The sequence below is a fragment of the Diadema antillarum genome, unplaced genomic scaffold, assembly GCF_040938485.1.
Source record: "Diadema antillarum isolate AM-2024a unplaced genomic scaffold, OU_Dant_1.0 seq00000398_RagTag, whole genome shotgun sequence".
NCBI lineage: Eukaryota > Metazoa > Echinodermata > Echinoidea > Diadematoida > Diadematidae > Diadema > Diadema antillarum.
Window position 1 is genome coordinate 1,909,280 of NW_027271389.1, and position 22,014 is coordinate 1,931,293.

General features: G+C 38.7%; 2 protein-coding genes across 2 annotated transcripts; one reads left to right on the plus strand and one right to left on the minus strand.

Moving 5' to 3' along the window:
• Window positions 1–2,878: 2,878 nt before the first annotated feature.
• On the plus strand, window positions 2,879–8,866 carry LOC139732036 (uncharacterized). The gene is made up of 5 exons (XM_071642915.1): window positions 2,879–3,020; window positions 4,723–4,831; window positions 5,952–6,019; window positions 7,636–7,713; window positions 8,421–8,866. Exons 1-5 carry the CDS (start codon window positions 2,879–2,881, stop codon window positions 8,864–8,866), a joined length of 843 nt encoding a protein of 280 aa, XP_071499016.1.
• Window positions 8,867–14,158: 5,292 nt separating this feature from the next.
• Window positions 14,159–21,969, minus strand: LOC139732037 (signal peptidase complex subunit 2-like). The gene is made up of 6 exons (XM_071642916.1): window positions 21,956–21,969; window positions 20,779–20,894; window positions 19,752–19,832; window positions 18,591–18,751; window positions 17,510–17,644; window positions 14,159–16,513 (listed from the first exon to the last, which is right to left on the minus strand). Exons 2-6 carry the CDS (start codon window positions 20,806–20,808, stop codon window positions 16,327–16,329), a joined length of 594 nt encoding a protein of 197 aa, XP_071499017.1. The 5' UTR covers window positions 20,809–20,894; window positions 21,956–21,969; the 3' UTR covers window positions 14,159–16,326.
• Between the last annotated feature and the right edge of the window lie 45 nt (window positions 21,970–22,014).

Sequence of the window (22,014 nt, forward strand, 5' to 3'; positions counted from 1 at the left end):
AAATTTGCCGATACACCCATGGAATAAACATACCTGAGCTGACAACCGCTAAACATGAGAAGGAAGCAGGTAGGAAATTTTGATTTTGAACGAATTTTTCACTAAATTTCCAATTTTTTACCTGGTAATTTACATACCTTAGCTTAAAATCTGTTTTAAGGATGTTGTAACGTAGCCTAGACGTGTTGTCTTGCTTGTCTCGTTTGTAGCCGACAGAATTCGTAATTTGTTCAATCGATCGTTTATAATATTCTACGAAAGCCGAAGCACGTTACAGCCGCAGAGGGGCAGACACTTTCACGCATGAAACTACATAGGGCAGCGGCGCGACCTTTTTAATACCCCGAGAAATTGAACACATAAAATTAGCTCCGACATACAAACGCACTAGTCTGCTAGTCTACTCCGTCATCGTATCATCACTCATCAGGAGATTCTGGGAGGTGATTTTTCTGCATTTTCGTGATATTTATTGAGAAATTCAGGTACGATTGTGGAATAATTTCTATTATAAGAGCATCACAAATTTTCGTGCGCGATATCTAACGCTAGACCTCGACGACCCCTCCTCCATAATTAGCAAGGGAGTTCTACATGACATACACAATTCTCAGTACACGGGACTGATATTTAACCTCTCTTCATTGCGAAAGTTTAGAGGACTGGTTGTTGGTCTCCCAACAGACGCTAGGACACCCCCTAATATCACTCACGTTAGCACGCAAGTTCAATTATTCGACCAATATTTAGTTCCACGAACATCTGGGGTGATGATTTGACTCAAAATCACTCTATTTACAAGAAAAACAAAACTCAACTCAATATACTTGCCTCACAGGATGAGAACAATCGAAAGCCAGAGATCGCTGCTGTCAGCTGATGATAACATTGCAATTGAAAGTGGGCGCGATCGCCAATCGACGAATAGAGCAGCGAAACATTATCTCGTTGGGTCTCGCAATTTAGGCCAATTCTCGAAATTTGCGAGAGATAATCCCTTCGGAGCTTCCAATATACTCATAGGTGTCAAGTTTCAGAAATATAATATGTGAATCATTTAACTGACATTAGTTTTTAAGCTGCCATATCTTTTTAAGTTAATATAAGAATGAAATAATGTATCTTTTTCATCCAAATTGAAATTCAAGCTGAAAAAGTGATACAATAAAAATATATATATTTACACTTCATTACCTCTATCCCCTACAGCGTCTATGTAGGATTCCGGTTACTACAACAACGAATTTTGGCGTGTGCAGGTGCATTGTACCGTGACAGGTGGATGAAAGCTCTCGGCAGGTAGAATCTATTGGTAAACCGAGATGTAGTAACTAGTACAATGAAACAGTACAATAGTGCCTCAAGTCGAAGACTCTAGCTTGATTTCTCCATCGCTAAACACCAAAGAGTGGGCTCTTGCTTGCAAGCCCAGTCATTATCTGTAGCTGTAGTGGACAGTTATGATGGCTGCTGCAAGCTAGCTGAGCTGAGCTGATTGTAGCTGCAGGGAACGTGTTGGATTGGGTCGTCGGATCAGGTTTGTGCCTGTGTACTGGGAATGAATGATGAAGGTTGGTAAGTCGTGCAATATTTATGCAATATAGATTATTCGTGCAATATTTATACCTCGGCCTTATGAATAGATGATTGTATTTTGTATGTCTTACATCAATTTAATCATCATCCTCTGTTTTTTACTCAGTACAGTACTGTATACGTGTATGTATACTGAGTATGCAGTATGATTGCTGTCACCTAGTGCAGAATTTTTTGAACCTTTGTTATAAACAAATCAAATGTGAACACAATTGCACAAATAATGTTTGAGTCTAGCTGTCATATCACTATCAGTATCAAAAACTTCAGTTTCAGCTAGTTTGACATAGTGTGACTGGGACATGACATCAGTGATATGTCACTCGGTCAGCTCAGCTCGTCTAATATACACATGGTTGTCAATCTCCAATATACACCTGTGGCAAAAAAAAATAAATAAAAATGTTTTAACAGGTAAATGAATTATGCACACTTTAGATGATATTGAAGATACAGCTAAATATTTACAGGTGAGTTGAACATATAATACTTACGAGTGAACATGAATTGTGTAGTTTATAGTTAGATTTTATCTAGCTCTATAGCGTACTGAGCTAGATATAAACCGGCTTTGGGGAAGACTTCCGTATGTCCCCCCCCCCCCCCCCCCCCCCAAAAAAAAAAAAAAAAAAAAATGTTTGTGTGTGCATCCGTGTGAAAGCTAACAATAGTACAAGAATAGCGTAGAGTGGTATGAAAAATTAGTGGGGCAGGGGAATAGAGGATCTTTTTTGTTATTACATGTAGTAGTACATGATACTTAAAGATCACGTTAAGGTCAGATCTTTGGGGCTTTAAGAGATTTCTAAGGCTTACATGTAGTTGCTACTTTGTACAAAGTCACTTGCTTAACTCTGTATCAGTTTGCTATGGTATTAAAACCCCTCACATATTATGCTGAGACTGCAACACATGAGCACTTTATGAAAATAATTCAAAAATTGTTTTTCAAAGCTATGTAACTTCTTAGAAATTAATTAACAGCAAAGTCAAGAGAAAAAAAATGGCAAGCTCTGCTGTGGTCTATATTGCATGACAGAGCTATCGCTGTGACACTTTAATGTATTATCCCATATCACAAATTATGAGTCAAGTTGTGCATTGTGCATTTTATTGAAATATGCTAAGTCAGCAAGTCATTGATTGAGTCGGACATGTGAACTTAGCACTACGGCATAAAGAGTTTGATAATGACACTTCACTCTGAGCTGTAATGTCACAATTTATCATTCCACAGGGTGACTTCAACATCACTGACATGTGACATCCGTCCAGTGCAAGCATGGTCCTGTTCATCAACATCAACGTAGGTCAGAGGGTAGAGGTCATCTACAAGGGTGAAGTTCACGAGGGCACAGTGAAATATAAAGGTGGCTTGACCAACGTTACGGGAGATTGGGTTGGCATTGAACTCGACGAGCCAGGTTGGTACAGTGTCTTTTTATGATCCAGCAACATCTTATGTTATGCTAAATGAATTCCAGCTATGCATTAGCATGATGCTTCAAAGCAGCTCAGTTAATGTGTAAGGCGTCACAGCAAGAAGCACCAACAAATATAAGCGTATGTTGGGTGTTTACACTTTCCTCAAAATGTGAATAGCTGATCCAAAGCAGGTGATTACATTGCAGTATGCACTTATGTTTCATACTACTAGTAACTTAGTATAAAATGATACAGGGCCAATTTTCTATCAGGTACTCATGTAGTGCACACACAAACTTTGCATCAAATACATTGTAATGATTCAGAAGAATACAATTCATGGATATTGTATATATTGAACAAAAGTATCCAGGTCCAGCCTGGCCCCAACTTATGGCACACGTATAGTGGCCCGTAATCAAGAGTAAGTTTAGTGGCTGTAGCGTAGAACAGCAAGCACTCATGATGCATGGCCTGTAGCATCTAATGTCACCACTGAGAAGCCTCTTGTGCTATTGTTTGAAGATGGTCATATTTTGTAGTTATGTAATGTATAGTTGTGTATTATTTCCAGAGAGGTACTCGCAGTAAAAGATGAGCTCGTACTCATCAAAGTTCTTCGTTCTGAAGAGAGCTATTGCTCCTTTATTGAAACGCCAAAGGGGCAAATAAGTTAAGTCTAACTTTACGCCCACATCCAAGGTATGTTAACGACGAACAGGCAAAAGGTACAATGTACATAGCCGGTGTATAGAGAAGGGAGCAACTCAAGAGAGCGGTCTTTTCTCAATGACTGTCTGACAAGTTCTCCTTACATGAATGTCCAGTCTGCATGGTCAGCGTGCTTCTTGACACATCAGCAATTTGGGAAGAGGAGTGGGTGTGGTACTTGGACCAATCATATGAGGGGGAAGTCATTTTTGGAGGGAAAGTTAGCTTGGGGGAGGGGTCATGTTTTAGATGGGACTGGCCTGGATGTTTGGAGCCAGTGGGGGAGCCGGATGAACCTTGAAGCTGAGTGGGTCATAATTGGTCTGAATGAGAGCACCTGTTTGGGGAAGGGAAGGTTTGCAGACTGGGAGAAATTATACAATTAAGATGGTCATTAAAAGGAGGGTGATTTTAAAGGTGGGATGGGCTCAGGAGTACTGAGCTAGTTTTATACAGAATGTATAAAACTGAACTGAACTGAACTGAATGTAGACATTATTAAAATGTCCTAAATACACATTACAGTTAATTAGATTTATGCTTTACATCTGTGCATATCAATTACTCAAGTTCACACCTATACAATTGCTTGATGAGCACATTTGCCTGATTATAATAAAGTTCTTAAATTCCCATTCATCCTGATTACAGTATAGCAAATTTACGTGATATATATTAGATGATAAACATAATATGTGTGTATATGTGTGTATGTATGTGCAAAATGTGTGTTTATCATCAATTCATCTTCAATAAACAAAGAATGCATGAGTAGCTCTCAACAGTGCTGCATATGCCATTATCTATCTACCTATCTCATTTATCAAGTTGTGATAGATAGGTATAGATAGATAGCTGACAGGTAGACTAAATATTTTGATATGAATATTCAATGTGATGAATATACTGATGTATCTGATGTACTAGATTTTCTCTGAATATTTCTATATATCTTCTTTTTTTTTCTGGCATTTGTGCATCCTTTCATAGTTGGCAAACACAATGGCTTGTACAAGGGCAGACAGTACTTCTCCTGCAGGAATAAACATGGGATCTTTGTCCATCCGTCCAGGATACGTTTCATGTTCACCAAGAGGATGTGAGTTGAATGATATCTTGATTTGATGAAAATTTGCATTTAATCATATTTGATGGTTTTATAATGATAATATCATATGATCTACTCCACTCGTAGATCAGGGTACCCACTTCTATGTGAGAATTATTCTCCCAGATGCCCCTGTTATCATTTTTGCCCTAACATTGCCCAGTACCTATCTATACACATAGCTCATCATAGGTTGTGAGGGACTATTAAGCATAATGTCAAACATGCTATTAACCCGTTGAGGACGAGTCCCGAGTATACTCGGGCAGGTGTCTATGGGAAATGCGTGTTGTAGCAAAATCAAACCGTCCTCAACGGGTTAACCACATTGATGTATGCTATGGGACAAAATTTGAATCCAAGGTCTCATGTTCAAAAGTCTAGTGCCTCAACCACTAAACCATGCAGATCTCACCAGCAAAAAAAAAGGCTCCACAGACAGAGAGTTATCTTGTGAACACAATGAAATGGAAGCAAAAAAAAAATCTAGTAATGTCTAGAGCAAAATGAGACAAATGTTTAAAAAAAATGATTGTGATATTAGTCTTTAATTAGTAGGACGTGTTCATGCATATTGTTCCGTGAATTGAAATCTGTCACAGACAGAATTAAGTCATTAAAATGTTCAGATGATAGGTTTCTAGATAATTTGCAGTTTCATAATTTTTTTTATTGACTTGAAGGAAAAAAAATCAGATAATGTTTTAAAAAGATTATTCTGGTACCAAGCATTTGATTGCAGGGGTTATTTCATATTTCCTTGTCACTTGTCATATAGCAGAAATCAACAGCCAGTATAATTTAAGATTCACCTTGATTACAAATGTATTCCATACTTTTACTTATCTGGTATTTTGTGTCTAATTGCAGATAAGGACCAATATTCCAAAAGTGTATTGAGATTGAAAGTATTGTTACACAAGAAGTTTTCAGAAACAAATATCTAATACCTTTGAATTATGTCTATATTGGTGCCAGAATATTTCTGCCTTTCTTTTAAATTTTGTCATATATCTTCCTATTTCACATGTTGTTTCAACAATGTAAGCAAGAGGTGTACATCTATCAAAATGCTCATTCATTAGTTCAATTTATGCCGATCATCTGACAGGTACTTTGACACATACAAGTCAGTGAGCCCCGATTCGTCATTTGATGAGACCCTGTTCCACACTGCAAGTAAGTATTTTACAGATTTTAATTCCTATGGTAATTTTTCAAATTCATGAAATTCTTCCGTCGAGGTGTTTTTCCATTGCAATTGATTGACAAATTGCACTACATCAACGTAAATAAGCACTGAATTGATCAGTGTTTCGTAGTAGCCATGATAAAAAAAATCATGGGCGTACATACTCAAGCAGGGCGTACATACTCTACCATTTTTTATCATGGCTACTATGAAACACTGATCAATTCAGTGCTTATATTTACATCGATGAAGGGCAATTTGTCAATCAATTGCAATGGAAAACACCTAAACGGAAGAATTTCATGAATTTGAATAATTACGCAGTACCCGCTGCATGCTATAAGGAAGAGAACCACCACTTGCTGTTGGGCGAAAGCTCGGTGGTCTAGTGGAGATGACGCCTGTCCGGTGATCAGGAGGTCGTAGGTTCAAATCCTGCTTGAATATGGTAATTTTTGCTGCAGATATCATAATCTTGTCTTTGTCACATTGGCATTTCCGAATGTTACTGCATACCATATACTGTAGAAAGGTCGGATGGAGCTGGCTGAATGCAATCAATCAGCACAATGCCCTGTATCAGCAAAAAATACACAAATTTGCCTGTATGAGACAAAAATATTAATTTTGATCTGAGTTAAAATAGTACTAGTATGCATCATCTGTGCATATACTTACCCTGATGAAATTTTCACTTGAAGTTTATATAAACCATACACATATACTCACAATAGTGTTTTTGTGTGCTATTTTTGTGTGTGCATGTTTTCAAGAGACAATTTATACAGCCTGATGTTAAGTGTATTGTGTATGTTGGCTGAAATAGATACATTGTATCATCAGACTTATAGGGATCAGAATACAAGGAAATGTCTTCTTAAACATGTGCAGTGGTAATATTGAAGGTTTAAATTGATTGCCTGCATTAGATACGCAAAGTTTCAGTATCAATAGTGTTTCATTACAGTGGAAAAGTCATTTTGCATCTTCCTAAATCATATTAACATTAAGCACGAGTACTACTGGGCATTAAAAAAAAATGGGATGAATACTTAAGTTGTTTTCATAGAATTCTACAGTATGATGAGTTCCAAAAGTTTTACACAACTTTTATTAGCATATATGTTCATGAACTACACTTTTATCAGATCTTTTGATTAAGCAGTTGCATGTTGAAGGGTCAGAATACTACCAACTGTGAGCCAGCATTTCTATAATTAGGATGAGGCACGTCATAAGATTCTAGTGTACTTGGATGTGCTATTTCTAGCAACACATACAAGTTAGTAATTAGGAGTTTTGCTTTTCACTGATGCAGATTAGAACCTGTGAGGTAACATGACATCTGTGTTTTTGTTTCATTTGATAATTATGATCTATTATCTTCATTTTGATAATGAACTCTTAACAAAAGAAATGACTCATTGTGATGAAGTTGATTATTCTATCTCTTACAATTCTGTGTGTAGGATTGATTTGTCAAAGATTTCTCTTGCTATATTCTGCAATCATGTCTTAATTTACTTTGCATTTATCTTATATGCAAGTTCATGTGGATTTCCATTCACCCCTTGTGCATTTTTTCTTTTCCTTCTCTTCCCAGAGCCGAAGGTGTTAGGATACTCTGATGGCAAGTCAGTGAATGGATCTTACTTGGACACAGCCAGACAGGGATTTGAAGGTGAGAATTCCAGGTGTCATGTCCTCCAAAAATTGAAGTTTCAGAACCCTCAACAACTCAAAGATGCTTACATGCATATGGCCATGTTTGATATGGAGTATAAGTTATTCACAGCCAAGCTAGTATCTCTGTTCCCATGTGAAATTCTATGGGCAATGGTATTCGTCAAATTGATTATGAACACCTTTATGACAGAGACTGGATTTTTTTTTTTTTTGGGGGGGGGGATATCTATTATGTAAAAACAAATAATTCTTATGTAAAAATGAATAATTCATATGTCAGAGAGCTTTCATGTTACAGATTTATCTGTGTTCAGGAAAAAGAAATTACCTTGAAAAATGAAGTTATGCTCCATGATACAGTGTGTTGAAGATGTTGCTATTGACACGCACCAAGTAGTTTGAAAACTTACATGAGGTTTGCCTCTTTCAGCTGATTTCTCAAACAGTATATCTGGTACAAAGAAACAAAATAATTTTATACAGTGATAGTTGATAGACAGTGCTTGCTGCAATAGTGTTGTACATAACCAGTGCCAACACATGATACATCTCCAAACTGAATGTATTTTTTGATTTAGGATGTAGACTTCAGCACAGAGTTTTCAGAATCTTGGTGTGGATCATAAATGGCTCATCAAGATTTTTTTTTTAATGTGTAATTTCATTGATACTAAAACATCTTCTTTAATTCACATGATATAGAGCAAACAGATACTTGGTTTGCTGGGAAGTCAGCTAAACTCCACACCAGGAGTTACAGCGAGACGGCCACACCCAACTACCACCTGGGTCATCCGGTAGGGAGCCGTTTTCGGGTGAAGACCGAGGCAGAGAAGGACGAGGAGGACAAGACGCTCCGTATCCGCCCCAAATCGGCTCTGGGTTCCTGCACCCCCCATCTCACAGCCCGCAGCCTGAACTACTCCATGCTGGGACACACCCGGCCCCTGTCGGGTCGGCTGAGCGCATCATTTGACAAGACAACCGGCAGGGCATCAGTCCTCAGCGCATCCTTTGGTGGGGAGGAAGACATCCCGTTCATCTCCACACCGTCCATCCCTAAGACCTACATGCCACATGCTCCCCTCCAGAGGCAGAACATGATTGGCTGGTCACAAACTCACCGTCCTAGAGAGTGGACACTGTAGATGGAAAGGGTGCCCTCACTTACTTACAATTATTTCTCGTGAGAATGCAACCATAGAGAAATGAAACCAATTACAATGACAATTTCAGCTTCAAAGTTGCAATAACAAATTGTTTGGGGATTCTCTTTACATTTCTAGAATTCTCTCTTAACTAGAAAGGGGACTTATTCCTGATAATTGTACTTATATGCCAGAGAGCAATATGTTTTTTCATAAGCAATGACTAGAAGAAACGATTTATGATTAACTTTTGAAAACATTTGAAAATGGCAATACCAAAGATTTTTTTTAACCAATGATTTGTGGAATATTATATTTTTTATTCAGACTTCAGGCTGCTTAATTCATACATCTATTGAAAGGGGAAAAATAAGGAAAATCTTGGTCAGTATACAGTCTCATACAGGGCACTATGTGTATTTACTCTGAAGCAAAAAATATTTGCAGCATGAAATTTTAGCGAATTGGAGCTGATGGCCTTTTTTTGCAGCATGAATTTTCATAGATTGTCAGTAGTATCCCATGCATTATAGTGCAGATAAGAACTTTGGCATGCATGTTAATGTTCCAAATCTTGGCTCTCACAAAATTCACAAAATTAGAATGCATGTAAACATTTCTGACTTTTATAGTAGTAATTTGTTAATTCATTGCCTTGCTGTTCTCCTTAATTTGTGGCATACTGCTGTGAACATATTGTGATCTACCTCCACTTTTTAAAACTAGCTTGCTGTGTACTGCAGGTTGCTAGTCTTCAGAAGACATGGATAATTAATACAGTTAAGCTAAAGAGTACAACATTTTTTACCACAAAATGCATATCTCTACTAGCATTGATATATGTTTAAGGGCCAGGTCGTGGTTGATAATCCCAAAGAAGTTAGTACATTAATATCTAATGATTGACAGTGAGATATGAGTGCATGAAAATGTATCAAAGACTTGCATTGCCATGTCAGTGATAAGTTTATATCATTCCTATACGTTCAGATCAAGTCTGTTATACATGTTGGACACCATACCAACAGTGTATGGAAAGCTGTATGGAAAAGAATGATTACCATCAACCGTCCATGTCTTGTGATTTGCACAACTCTTCAGTACTTTACCGTCAAGTTAATTTACAGTGATATTGTAATGCCACTTATATTGCATAAGACTTTGATGCCTTGAGCATATATTCTAGATATTTCTGGCTCTTTTCAAGTCTTGTGATGTTTTGCTTAGCCAAATCTTTCAGCTGAATTTACAATTCAGCAGTCTTGATAAAGCTTGTCCCTACTTGACGGATATACTACTTGAGTAGACTTTCATAGTGACTGAATCTTTTTGACCTGTGAAATGGCTAAATTTGTCATATCAGGATTTTTTTTAAAAAGACAAAAGAAATTTACAGAAACTTAACCTTGAGCCAGGAAAATATACTCCTTCATATGTGTTTGTTACTGTAATGAAGTTCTTCATAAAGACAGTCCATAGTGTAAATGTGCACATTTGTTCTAAAGAACATTTCTTTCACAGACGCAGCTGATGCTGCACTGTCATTTTTGGTATGTATTTGATTTACTTGTAAATTGTATACATAACATTCCTTTAACATGTCTAGTGACTGCACTATGTAGAATTGTTCATGTAAGTGATTAGCATGCTATGGATGGTATCTATCAAGCTTGGAGTGTAGCATTGATTATGGAATGAATCAGTTACAGGTGAAATGCAGCTGATAGTGTCAGTGCCATTCAAATTAGCTCCCACCCACCTTCCAAGTCTTGATTTAAAAGTGATATGATGAAATGTACAACAAATGGAATGATTTACCACTGTCTTTCTTGCTTTTTATATGGAATTCACCATGAAAGCAACTTCTACTGGGCCTCCAGTTTTTATCCTGTGATCAAAATTCTGATGAGGGAGGACGTACATGTTTATTTTTGAAAAAGGGAGAGTAGATATGTGGTACACAAATGATTGTGAGCGTGGATGTGTCACTGTGGTTGGCACAACTGCTTTCTGTTCTTGCTGTTTTACAGGGCTGCATATCGTGTGTGTGTGAGGTAATTTTGGGAAATCATGGTTATTTCGAACATTCATTGTAGGAACTGGTTATTTCGAACATTCATTGTACATGTAGTAATTGCAACGAAAAAAAAAATGTTGGCTGTTATTGATCCAAGTGACGATCAATCCTGGAGCAATGGACAAGTAGTGAAACAACAGCTACAGCTTCTCAGGTCAATAGTGTGTGCTTGTTGGTACTGTATAGTAAACTCATGATATGGCATTTCTGAGCTTTAAAAAAAATGTGATTTCTAGTGATTCTTTCCTGTCATTATCCATTGTACAAATAGATGGAAAAATAAACTGATATCAGTAGTATTTGTGTAACAGAGAAAAAGCATCAGATTTTTTTTTTTTTTTGTGAGGTAGTTTTACCATTGTTTCAATCTTACAGAATACCTTGCATTCCGTGTGTTTCTATGACAATCTTTCACATCACATATTTTTGTATGTTGTGTCAAGTTTTCTGTCTGTCTGTGAAATCTTGTAAATCTGAAGTAAAATACTATAGCTGATGTATGTTGTTGAGATTATAGCGTCCATAGAAGGGCTAATAAATGAAAAGTAGAACTACACATGTGTCATCCCATGATATTTCCTCATTTGTTTTATTACTCTGCTGGTTTAACTAACCACAATTCTACCACCCAACCCCTGAAAAGCATGAACGTATATTATAACATACTGTAAAAGTGGACATTTTCGTGTAACATTTTGCCCTCAGTCAGGTAAAATCAATTTTGCTTGTTTGAAAGTCTGCAAAATCATAGATAAAATATTATCACATATTACAGCAAAAATATTTGTGCGCTTTTATTTTTCGCGCTAGTTTCATATTGCGCAGAATGTGCGAAAATTTCAATATATATATATATATATATATATATATATATATATATATATATATATATATATATACATCACGTATGACAAACCAATAGCTCTATCATATTCTTGAAGATTGAAGTTTTTTTGACCAATCATCCATTCAAGTACAGTTGTATAAAAGAATGAATCCTATCAGATGCAGTCATTCATGAAAAACTTTTGAGAGAGGAGAAATATATATATATATATATATATATATATATATATATATATATATATACACACACACACACACATAATGTATAAGAGACAAAGCTCACTGACCCACTATTTTGCGCAGAAGAAAGATGAAACTCCATAACAACCGCTTTAAAGGGATTATAAGATAATCATTGAAATTGGTACTGTATATCCAATGAGTATCTATTCATGCTTATTTGAAAGTTCTTGTAGAATTTTTGTGGAAAATAAGGAAATATGACAGATGGTAGTACTATGGATCAATGGAAACTACAACTGTATTAACAAGAGACCCGCGGGTCTAGCGCTCACCTGAGTATCGCAAGTTCACCTTTCACGCAGTCACTAATCTAAATTATTCACAGCTCTACCAAAATTTGACCAGGCATTCTGAAGTAGAAGATGAAAATGTACAATAAGGGCCCAAATTTTTAAAGATTCCTTAATTTGGGGAATGGGGGGCCCCCTGGGGCCCTCTGGGTGGGGCATGGTGCCCATTTTGATAAATTGAGATCCTGACCCCCTAAGGATGCTACCTGCCAAGTTTGACGAAAATCTATCATGAGGTTTTCAGGAAGAAGATGACAATGTACGATTCAGGCCCCCATTTGGACCTTCCTAACCAACCCCCCCCCCCCCCCCCACCCCTGCCCCCAAGAGGGGCACCCCTGGATCTCCTATGAACAAACTCGAAACTACAGTCATTAATATACTCACTCATAGTATTATCTTAGCTGTATAACTTCTGATTCTAGAGAAAATTTTTAACGATTCCTTCATTTGGGGGGTTTGGACCCCCCTGGGGGCCCCCTGGGTGGGACATGGTGCCCATTTTAACAAATTGAGATCCTAACCCCTTAGGGATGCTACCTGCCAAGTTTGGTGAAAATGGGTCATGGGGTTCTAAAAAAGAAGATAAAAATGTACAATTTAGGCCCCATTTTACCCCTCCTCACCTCCCTCCCCTGGGTCCCAAGGGGGGCACCCCTGATTCTGCCATGAACAAACTTGAAACTGCAGTCATCAATGTACTAACTCATAGTATTAACTTAGCTCCATCACTTCTGGTTCTAGAGAAGAAGATTTTTAAAGATTCCTTAATTTTGGGGGATTTGGGCCCCCTGGGGGCCCCCTGGGGGCCCCCTGGGTGGGGCATGGTGCCCATTTTAACAAATTGAGTTCCTAACCCCCTAGGGATGCTACCTGCCAAGTTTGGTGAAAATGGGTCATGGGGTTCTCAAGAAGAAGATGAAAATGTACAATTTAGGCCCCATTAGAACCCCTCCCCACCCCCCTCCCCTGGGTCCCAAGGGGGGCATCCCTGATTCTGCCATGAACAAACTTGAAACTGCAGTCATCAATGTACTAACTCATAGTATTAACTTAGCTCTATCACTTCTGGTTCTAGAGAAGAAGATTTTTAAAGATTCCTTCATTTTGGGGGGTTTGGGCCCCCCTGGGGGCCCCCTGGGTGGGTCATGGTGCCCATTTTAAGAAATTGAGTTCCTAACCCCCTAGGGATGCTACCTGCCAAGTTTGATGAAAATCGGTCTTGGGGTTTTCAAGAAGAAGATGAAAATGTAAAAAGTTTACGCACGACGCACGACGGACGACGCACGACGCACGACGGACGACGGACGACGCACGACGGACGCCGGACGAAGGGCGATCGCAATAGCTCACTTGAGCCTTTGGCTCAGGTGAGCTAAAAATGGCACTTTTAGATGATTTCATTCTTCCAAACCTAAGAGTTTGATAGAATTACTCCTTCAAATATCAGAAATCAACACCACTGACCCAAAACACACCATTTTTGGCCTCATGAGAAACTGACCAGTACACATACTTTTTTGACCTAATGAGTACCGGTACCAGTACATGTAGATGGCCCATGCAAAGTTTAGTGAGTTTTTGATGCATGGTCACATTGGATGTGAAACTATATGAGGCAGCCTTACATCAAGACAATTCACACCCATGTGATGGTCATAACACACACTGACAGTTTTCCTTCTGTCTCAGCAAATCTAAAGGGCTTCATTACAAAGAAATCTACACATCAGAATAAGAACAAGAATGTCGATTCCTCATGTTTAGAAGTGAAAGGTCACTTTATTTACATACTCAAGTTTGCTACACATCTATGCAGAAGAAAAACAGGGTTGATCTACACATACATGTACCGATATTCACAGAAGCTCACAAAACATTGCTCAAACAATACATACCGTGCGCTAAAAACAACAACAACTGAGACTCGGTCTACAGCTGAGGAAAACAAAAAACAAACAAGTCTGACTATGCTTCAATAATGAGCTTCTAATGGTCTACCTTTCTTCTTAGACACCAAAACATTTGCATACCTTGGCATGTTGCCATGGGGCAATACATGACATACAGTCTAACCTGCCTCAGCGGTCATCTGTCTATAGTGACCATCTGCTGCATGCTGCTACTGAAAAATCCCCCCCCCCCCCATGAATGGCGGCCTCCTGTCTAATGCAGCCAGCAACCACCAATTTTGTCTCCCGTGGTAGACTCTGCCCCGTCCATAGCAGCCACAGACCCATAAGAAGCTGCAGCCAAGCAGATAATTCAGCTAAATCAATTCAGATAATTCAAGAAAGTGGTAGTTTATGCAATGCATGCTCCACCTTGAGTTGTGAAAGATCTAGGAATGTAAACACATCAACACAAGTCGACATCACAAGCCTTAAAACGTTAGAAGTGCACTGCAAACTGAAGTATTTGCAATGAATTATGTGCGGTGCAGTGGTGTACAAATCCTATGTATCTCCAGGAGGACATTACAAGGCTATGCCTCGGTAAGTGTTGGTAATAGTTCGTAACTGTCTGATACTCGTATGGCAAAACCAGCTCACCTCATATGGCAAAACCAGCTCACCTCATATCAAAGAAAGCAAGCAAAATCACTTGCCTCAAATGCATTGAGAAAAAGCTGAAGAATAAATAGGTGCTTCTTTCTTTCTTTCTTACACCTAAAACAGCCGCAACGGGCTTTAACTCTCCTGTTTGACAATAGATGGCACCATGGATTTGATCTTCACAGAATATGACACCTCCCAAGGCTTTAAAACACACGACATCCACAGTATCCTGACATGAACAGACTTTAACCCATTGAAGACGTGTCCCATGTATCACTTGGGCAAGTGTCAATGGTAAAATAATATACTGTAAAAGTGGAAATTTTCGCGGTGTTCAAATTTTCGCGCATTTCGCGCAACCAGAAACTAGCGCGAAAATAAAAGCACGCGAATATTTTTGCTTGCCATATGTGCCTGTGCGTGATGTCTTGATTCCGCGGAATTAAAAACACGCGAAACTCTTCCGACCCGGCCAAGCGCGAAAAATTAGTCACGCGAAAATATCCACTTTTACAGTATGTTATAGCAAAATCAGCCCGTCCCAAACAGGTTAGGGCTGCATCTCAGCATCATGTATAATCCCGACAATGTCACTGACACCACAAATGCAATGTTCACTCCGTCCGTTCAGATTATGATTGGCTTAACTTCACAGATTTTCTGTAGTGTCCTTCTGGCTCTCAACAAGTGATAGTACAAGTATAAATTCTTTCCATAAACAATTCTCTAGCAATACCTAGCAAACGATTTGCCACATTCTGTACAGGAAGGGACCATTATGCTTAAAGGGGGAAATTCAGTATTGTCTCCAAGAGTTTTGAGTAATGCAGAACCAATATATGTTTGAAGAACTCTTACTTTCAGATGCTAGTTACTGTAATCATTTTCAACAGGAAAGTTGAATCCAACCCATTTTTTTTTTCTTGACCACAACAATTTTAAAGTTGCTGACTGGAGACGCTTATCTATATCTTCACATGCTTGCTTCTGTTAGATTGTCAATGGCATTTTCATTACAACTTCCACAAATTGTTTGTTTGTTTGTTTGTTTTTATTTCATAGGGGGTGGGACTGATGATCAACTTCAATTTTCACGCAAAATGGCATTCACTTGCCACAAAGTATACAATCTTTGGTGAATGAGGAATGTGAATTCATTATCTGGTGCAAACAGAATGCAAAACATGACAAGAGGGAATTTACCTTGAGGGCATTTTTACTTTTAGTCTCTGTGTGGGATGTATGAATATGGCAACAACCTCTTCAGGTTTTTTTCTTTCTTTCTTTCTTTCTTTTTCCAAAGCATCCATATGAGTGTCAGTTGAACATAATACTTCCATGTTGCAACATCACTGTTAATGCATGTTTGGGCATAGAAACCTTCTCCCTAAACAGGATTCACGAACAGACAAGGAAAAAGAAACCCACTGCAGGAAACTAAATAATCTACTTGTCCTTCCTTTCGTTGATGAGACTGTCGTGCAGCGAACAGACGTCTGCCTGGAAGAGGTCGTAGAGCAGCGTGCCATTCTCGTCAAACCACGCCCCGACAGATTTGGAAAAGCTGGCATCTCTCATTGCTTTCGTGGTGCCATCAGTGAACTGCATTACTAGACTATACTCATCATCAAACCTGGGGGGGGGGGGAACAGAGAAATGGGGAAGAAGGGAGGAAATTGGGACACTAATGTTAAAGTCATGGATAATAAAGCTGAGAAAAAGAGCTACTCGCTTCCAGAAAATATCCCCCAGCAACAAAGCTGTGACTGACTGACTTTAAGTTGTTACATTTCAAACATTTAACTCTTTATGTGCCACATTCGCACATCCCGACTCAGTTGATGGTGTGCCAAACTCCCATATTCTGCTCAAATGCACAAACCAGCCCAAACCGTTTGATAAATCGCCAAATGCAGCATTACAATGAAAGCGTTTCTCACGATTCCATTCCTGTCGCATGTAGCTTGCGTTCAATGTGGTATTAAGTGACTATAAAAGGGGTGTTCCCTACTGGATTTGCCAGTAAATTCTAAGTTTTTGACACTGTTTTGTGTGCAAAAGTGATGCCCCTACAATAATGTACCTACTGGTCATTTGAAAGAAAAGCAATGCATAGATTTGTCATGCAATTTACATCAAAAACAAAACATGGTATTTTCTCTATAGCTTTGCTCCTTACATGTTTCAGGTAACAAAAATCTCTAAAAGTTGCATGGATTTGAAAACCAGAATGTCTTTACAAAGCATGACTACGTTTCAGTCTCAGAATAATGTGGCACACCAGGGGTTTACACCATGGCACATAAAAGAGTTAATAAGTAGGAGAGGTTGATTTGAAACCATCATATGACTCAATTCCAATATACATTCCAGTTCAAATGAAGACGTGTAAGATTGCATGGTTTTGCTGAACTGGACCAGTATTTAAATACTGTCAAGTTGACAAAGAAGCACTTCCTTCTAAGACTATCTTTGGAGTGGTTCTTGAAGCATCTCCGTGAAATGCGAGTATGTACCATGGACTGAGATGAAGATGACCTGCCTGTGTCGGTCAAACTCTTCGACCATCTGATATTACTGGTGCCACATGGTGGTATTGGACTGATTTTTTTCCTTTTAAATATCTTACCTCTTCATTATGGAATCACAGTACCAGGTATTGCTGGGGTCAACCCCAGCTGGGTCCTTTTGATTGGTGACCAGAAAGTGATTCTTCTCTACCATTGTTGTGTACAGTGTCAGCACGGACATCATGGCAAAATAAGTGTGAAAGGGTCAAGGGTATATCATGCAATACAGAAGCACCAATGTAGTAGCAGTTCAGTATGACAAGATTATCTTGTTCTGCAAAATGATCTTAAGTTGAGACTGATTATTCTTCAAGAATTATAGATGTCCTCAGGATGACTTCTACAATTCATGAACAATGATATTGACCTTTGTGACCCTCAACAATCTTAGAAGACACACTGAATGGTTTGAGATGCAAAAAAAAATCAAAATTGTCAAAATCCTGTAGATTTGAGTCTATGAGGTTTTAGTGACAAGGTCATATGAGCAGCCTTGTTACTCCAAGTTCAGGAACAAAGCACATGAAAAATAACATATATCAGATACATATAGCCATTCTAAAGATATTACTACCCCTTCGTTATCATGATTTACTGAACAAAATCCTATCCTATCATTTGCTTCACACCGCAGAGCCACTTTATGATCTCTAACTACCAATCTACAGGTTCTTTGGAAATTGCATGTGTACAGAATCACTAAAACATTCACAGAAGAGTTCTGAGACAACTCATACTCATGCACATTAGCATTTCAGTATTGTTACATTGAGCTTTTATCCTTGTTACACCGGGGAGGGGGGACTGTCACTCATATCAGGGTGCTCAATATTGAGACTGAGGTCTCATCATTCAGCATGCGCTTCTCAACAGATGGAAGCTCTCACAGGTGGGTTGCGGTGTGGCCACAAATAAATTGAAAAGAGATAGAATGTCTCATCTACCTGGGCCTAAAAAAAAAAAAGAAAAAAAATTGTAGGAGCCAAAGTGGGCCTTGGGTATAAATAGGTTGAGAAGCACAGCATCAAGCCACACCAGGGTTCAGCGTTAGGGGCATTCTGACATATCAATGCACTTACAAATCGGACCACGTGAGTTCAGAAACAACTCATCAGAGTGGGAGTTTGGAAAAAAGGATATGCTAAAACACAGATGGCAAGAACTGTCTTGGACTCGGGGAAAGGCCTCAGATAGTCGTAGATAAGAGCCGCAACAGCGAACATGCAGGCCACGGAGCAGAGGATGAGACGATTGTCAATCAGCGTGTGGTTCTCTTCGTACTCAAAGTGCTCGGTGAAAATCTGGATGGAAGTGACAAGAAGATGAAAAGATAGGAAAGTAAAGCACACATATGCCTTCGATGAAATTGGAGGCAAAGATGTAAAGTTAGATGTTCCTTGAAGGAGGTCATTTGCACGGCGGATTAAACGTAGCGGTATAGAGTACAAGGTGCACCACAAGAAGAAGTGGTCTTTTGAAAATCAGATAAAAGCAGCTTCTTCATATTCACCAAACTATCAATGGAAAACATTGAATGCTATGTAACATTACAAGAATATATCTGAATTTAGCATTTCTGCCTTTGCATGTGATACAAACAGAACAAATGTTGTTGTTGGTTTTTTGTTTGTTGTTGTTGTTCTTGTTTGTTTGTTTGTTTTTTTTTTTGGGGGGGGGGAGATACTTCCTAATGCAAACAAAATATCTTGAATGGGACACACAGATGTCCATCCAGGGGAAAACTACTCCCTTCCATACGTACCTTCCCCCCCCCCCCCCCCCCCCCCCCCCCCCCAAAGTATAAGGTGTTCACTTCACAGTCACAATTGTAAATGCTCATTCAAATCTGTGTTAATTTGCTATAAAATGCACATGCCTACCACAATGACAGCTCATGACGACGATTACGAGAATAAAAATAAAGATAATAATAATCATCATTATGATAAAGTAAAATAAACATGCAGTTATCCTTTAGCTATTTGTTTCAGTTGAATACGAATGTAGTCAGACTACAACTCTGCTTCGATATACTATTACTATGTAATTTGAACAAGATATATAAAGGGACATTTTCATCACCAAGCATTTAAAAAAAAAAAAAATCATCACTTTTTCTTGAAATCATCTTGAGGACATACTATGACTCACCAAACCCATGCCCTTAAGTTGCAATATTCTGTGGGTTTGTGCGCATATGTGTGTGTTTGTGTTTTCACAGTTGACTTGCATTTGTTTCTGTTTAGCTCTACTATGGCAACGGACATGTAGAATTCTTTCACATTTGATGGGTTTACTTACCATTCTAACAGCATCATCAAGAGCATTCTTCACTGCTGTTCCGTTCCATTTGTCAACCTTCACGGGATCTTGGTCTTGTTTCTGTATATAAGAAAGATGAGCGAGGACTATAGGATCACTGTCACTAGCTACATTGTACACATTCAGTTCAGGGCATGTAATACGAAAGACATTTTGGAAAGAGTTCTACATCAATATCCACTTCAATTCACTAACATCATTCAAATAAGAAGAAGAGTATTGTCTCTCACTGTCAAATATTCTTGTAGGACAATCGCACGCACACACACACACACACACACACACACACAAACACACACCGACACACGCACATGCACTGCGGCACATGGCAAGAGACACACAGAGGTGCAGAAACAAACACCATACACATCAAGTCTCAGGCCTTTTTTAGGCATGAAACTTGCATCTAAGGGGTCTTTGTGAATTCATGCTCACAAGCCTCTCAAGCTTTAGTTTCAGTTTTTCTCATGCCTCGCAAAACAAAACAAAACCAAAAAAAAAAACACACACAATACACAAACTTGTTGCACATAGTCCCCACCCCTCCAAAAAAAAAACAAATAATCATAGAGAGTCCCATTTTGAGACCATCACAACCACCAGCAACTTGATCACATGATTTACAGTTTATTATGCTAAAGCTCTTTTTTTCTGGGGATTGATCACAATTCAAGGTTTCGAGGTATTGACAATTATTGGGGGTCTAGTAGAACTAGGTCTATACGTTGACCGAAAGATCGGTCTGTATCTGGTCGTCGGGGATATGTTCCGCGGAGACTGCGTCTGGCTTCACGGATTCCCTCGGAGGATAGCGATAACGTCAAAAAGACTCCTCTGGACAGACAGATCTTTCTGTCTAATCACTCTAAATTATGAACCAACTCAACATGTGGGAAATTATACCAAGATTTTTACTGAGTGAGTTTAAGAGTTGGTCCAGTGGTACACATGAAAGTTAAAATATTTGTTAATCTTTAATAAAAGTAACCTTAACGCGAAATCTTACCCCTTGGTCTCCGCGGTCATTTGAAGCCATTGTGTTGGGTTGCGTTGTTGTGTCCAGAGCAATGCTTTCAAATTCAAGTTTTAGATCAGGATCTATCACTATCACTCTTCTGCAACCTGCAAGAAATAGAAATAGCAGTTTCGTTCTATCAAGGTCATTACAGTTCTCAGTAATTATGTAACTCAGATCTGGATCTGGATCTGGATCTGGATGAATACGCTGAAAAACTCTGGATAGAGTATCACTCAGCACTGTGGTGTGTGATGTGCAGCTAATCACAACGGAGGTGACGCTGGAGCGCTTCTTTGAATGTGTCAAATTTATGAATCTGCTTTATGTTACTCGGCAGATTATTCCAATCCTTCGCTGTTCTATGGAAGAAGGAGTTGGCGAGAGCAGTTGAGGAACCGTGTAAAGTAGAGTAATTGTCCGGATGATAACTTCGGGTTGTCATACCTCTCGGTGCTTGAGCAGGACTGATATAATCCTCGAGATTTAGATCAATATTGCTGTGCTTTATTTTATGAAATGTTGATAGCCTTAAAAGCTTGCGTCGTTCTGGGAGTGGATGAAGTTTGAGATCCTTTATCATTCCGGAGACGGAAGATTGCCACTTGTAATCATTACAGATGAATCTGGCTGCTCTATTTTGTACTGCTTGAATCTTGGAGATGTTACGTTGAGTGAAGGGGTCCCATACTGTACAGCAATACTCCAAGTGGGGACGCACTAGGCTCTTGTATGCTTGTAATTTAACATTTCTCGGTGCATTATGTAGATTACGACGGAGAAAGCCGATCATGCTGCTTGCTCTGGCTGTAGTTATATCAATATGTCTATTCCATTTTAAATTGTCTGATAAGACAACTCCAGATGGCTATATGCATAGCCTGAGGCAGGTGGACAGTTCAATCAATCATTAATATTAAAGTTACTTTAGCCTTATTTACTTGAATTTAGTAAACTAACGTGTTAAAGTTTACAATTGACACTCACAATGACAGTCAATGCAGTGCAGTGCACAATTCGACTACATTTCGAGTGATACACATTATTAACACATTATTTTTAAACAACTTATTCAGGATAGCAAATGAGGTACATAAATCAATTCTTATTTCAATTTTTCAATAGAAGAATGCACAAGAATCTAAAACACGGTTTATTATGCACTCACGTTTCGAGCGAGCCGTGATAAAAAAGAGCTAGCAGCTATATCTAGCACTAGCAGTACCG

Bases quoted from the DNA above. Each gene is read 5' to 3' on its own strand.
- LOC139732036 (XM_071642915.1), top strand. From the start codon at position 2,879: ATGGTCCTGTTCATCAACATCAACGTAGGTCAGAGGGTAGAGGTCATC. The intron at 4,832-5,951 runs GTGAGTTGAATG...ATCATCTGACAG, and splicing joins TTCATGTTCACCAAGAGGAT to GTACTTTGACACATACAAGT. The intron at 7,714-8,420 runs GTGAGAATTCCA...CACATGATATAG, and splicing joins AGCCAGACAGGGATTTGAAG to AGCAAACAGATACTTGGTTT.
- LOC139732037 (XM_071642916.1), bottom strand. From the start codon at position 20,808: ATGGCTTCAAATGACCGCGGAGACCAAGGG. The intron at 18,752-19,751 runs GTAAGTAAACCC...ACTTCCATCCAG, and splicing joins TTGATGATGCTGTTAGAATG to ATTTTCACCGAGCACTTTGA. The intron at 17,645-18,590 runs ATATCCTTTTTT...ACCCTTTCACAC, and splicing joins CTTGCCATCTGTGTTTTAGC to TTATTTTGCCATGATGTCCG.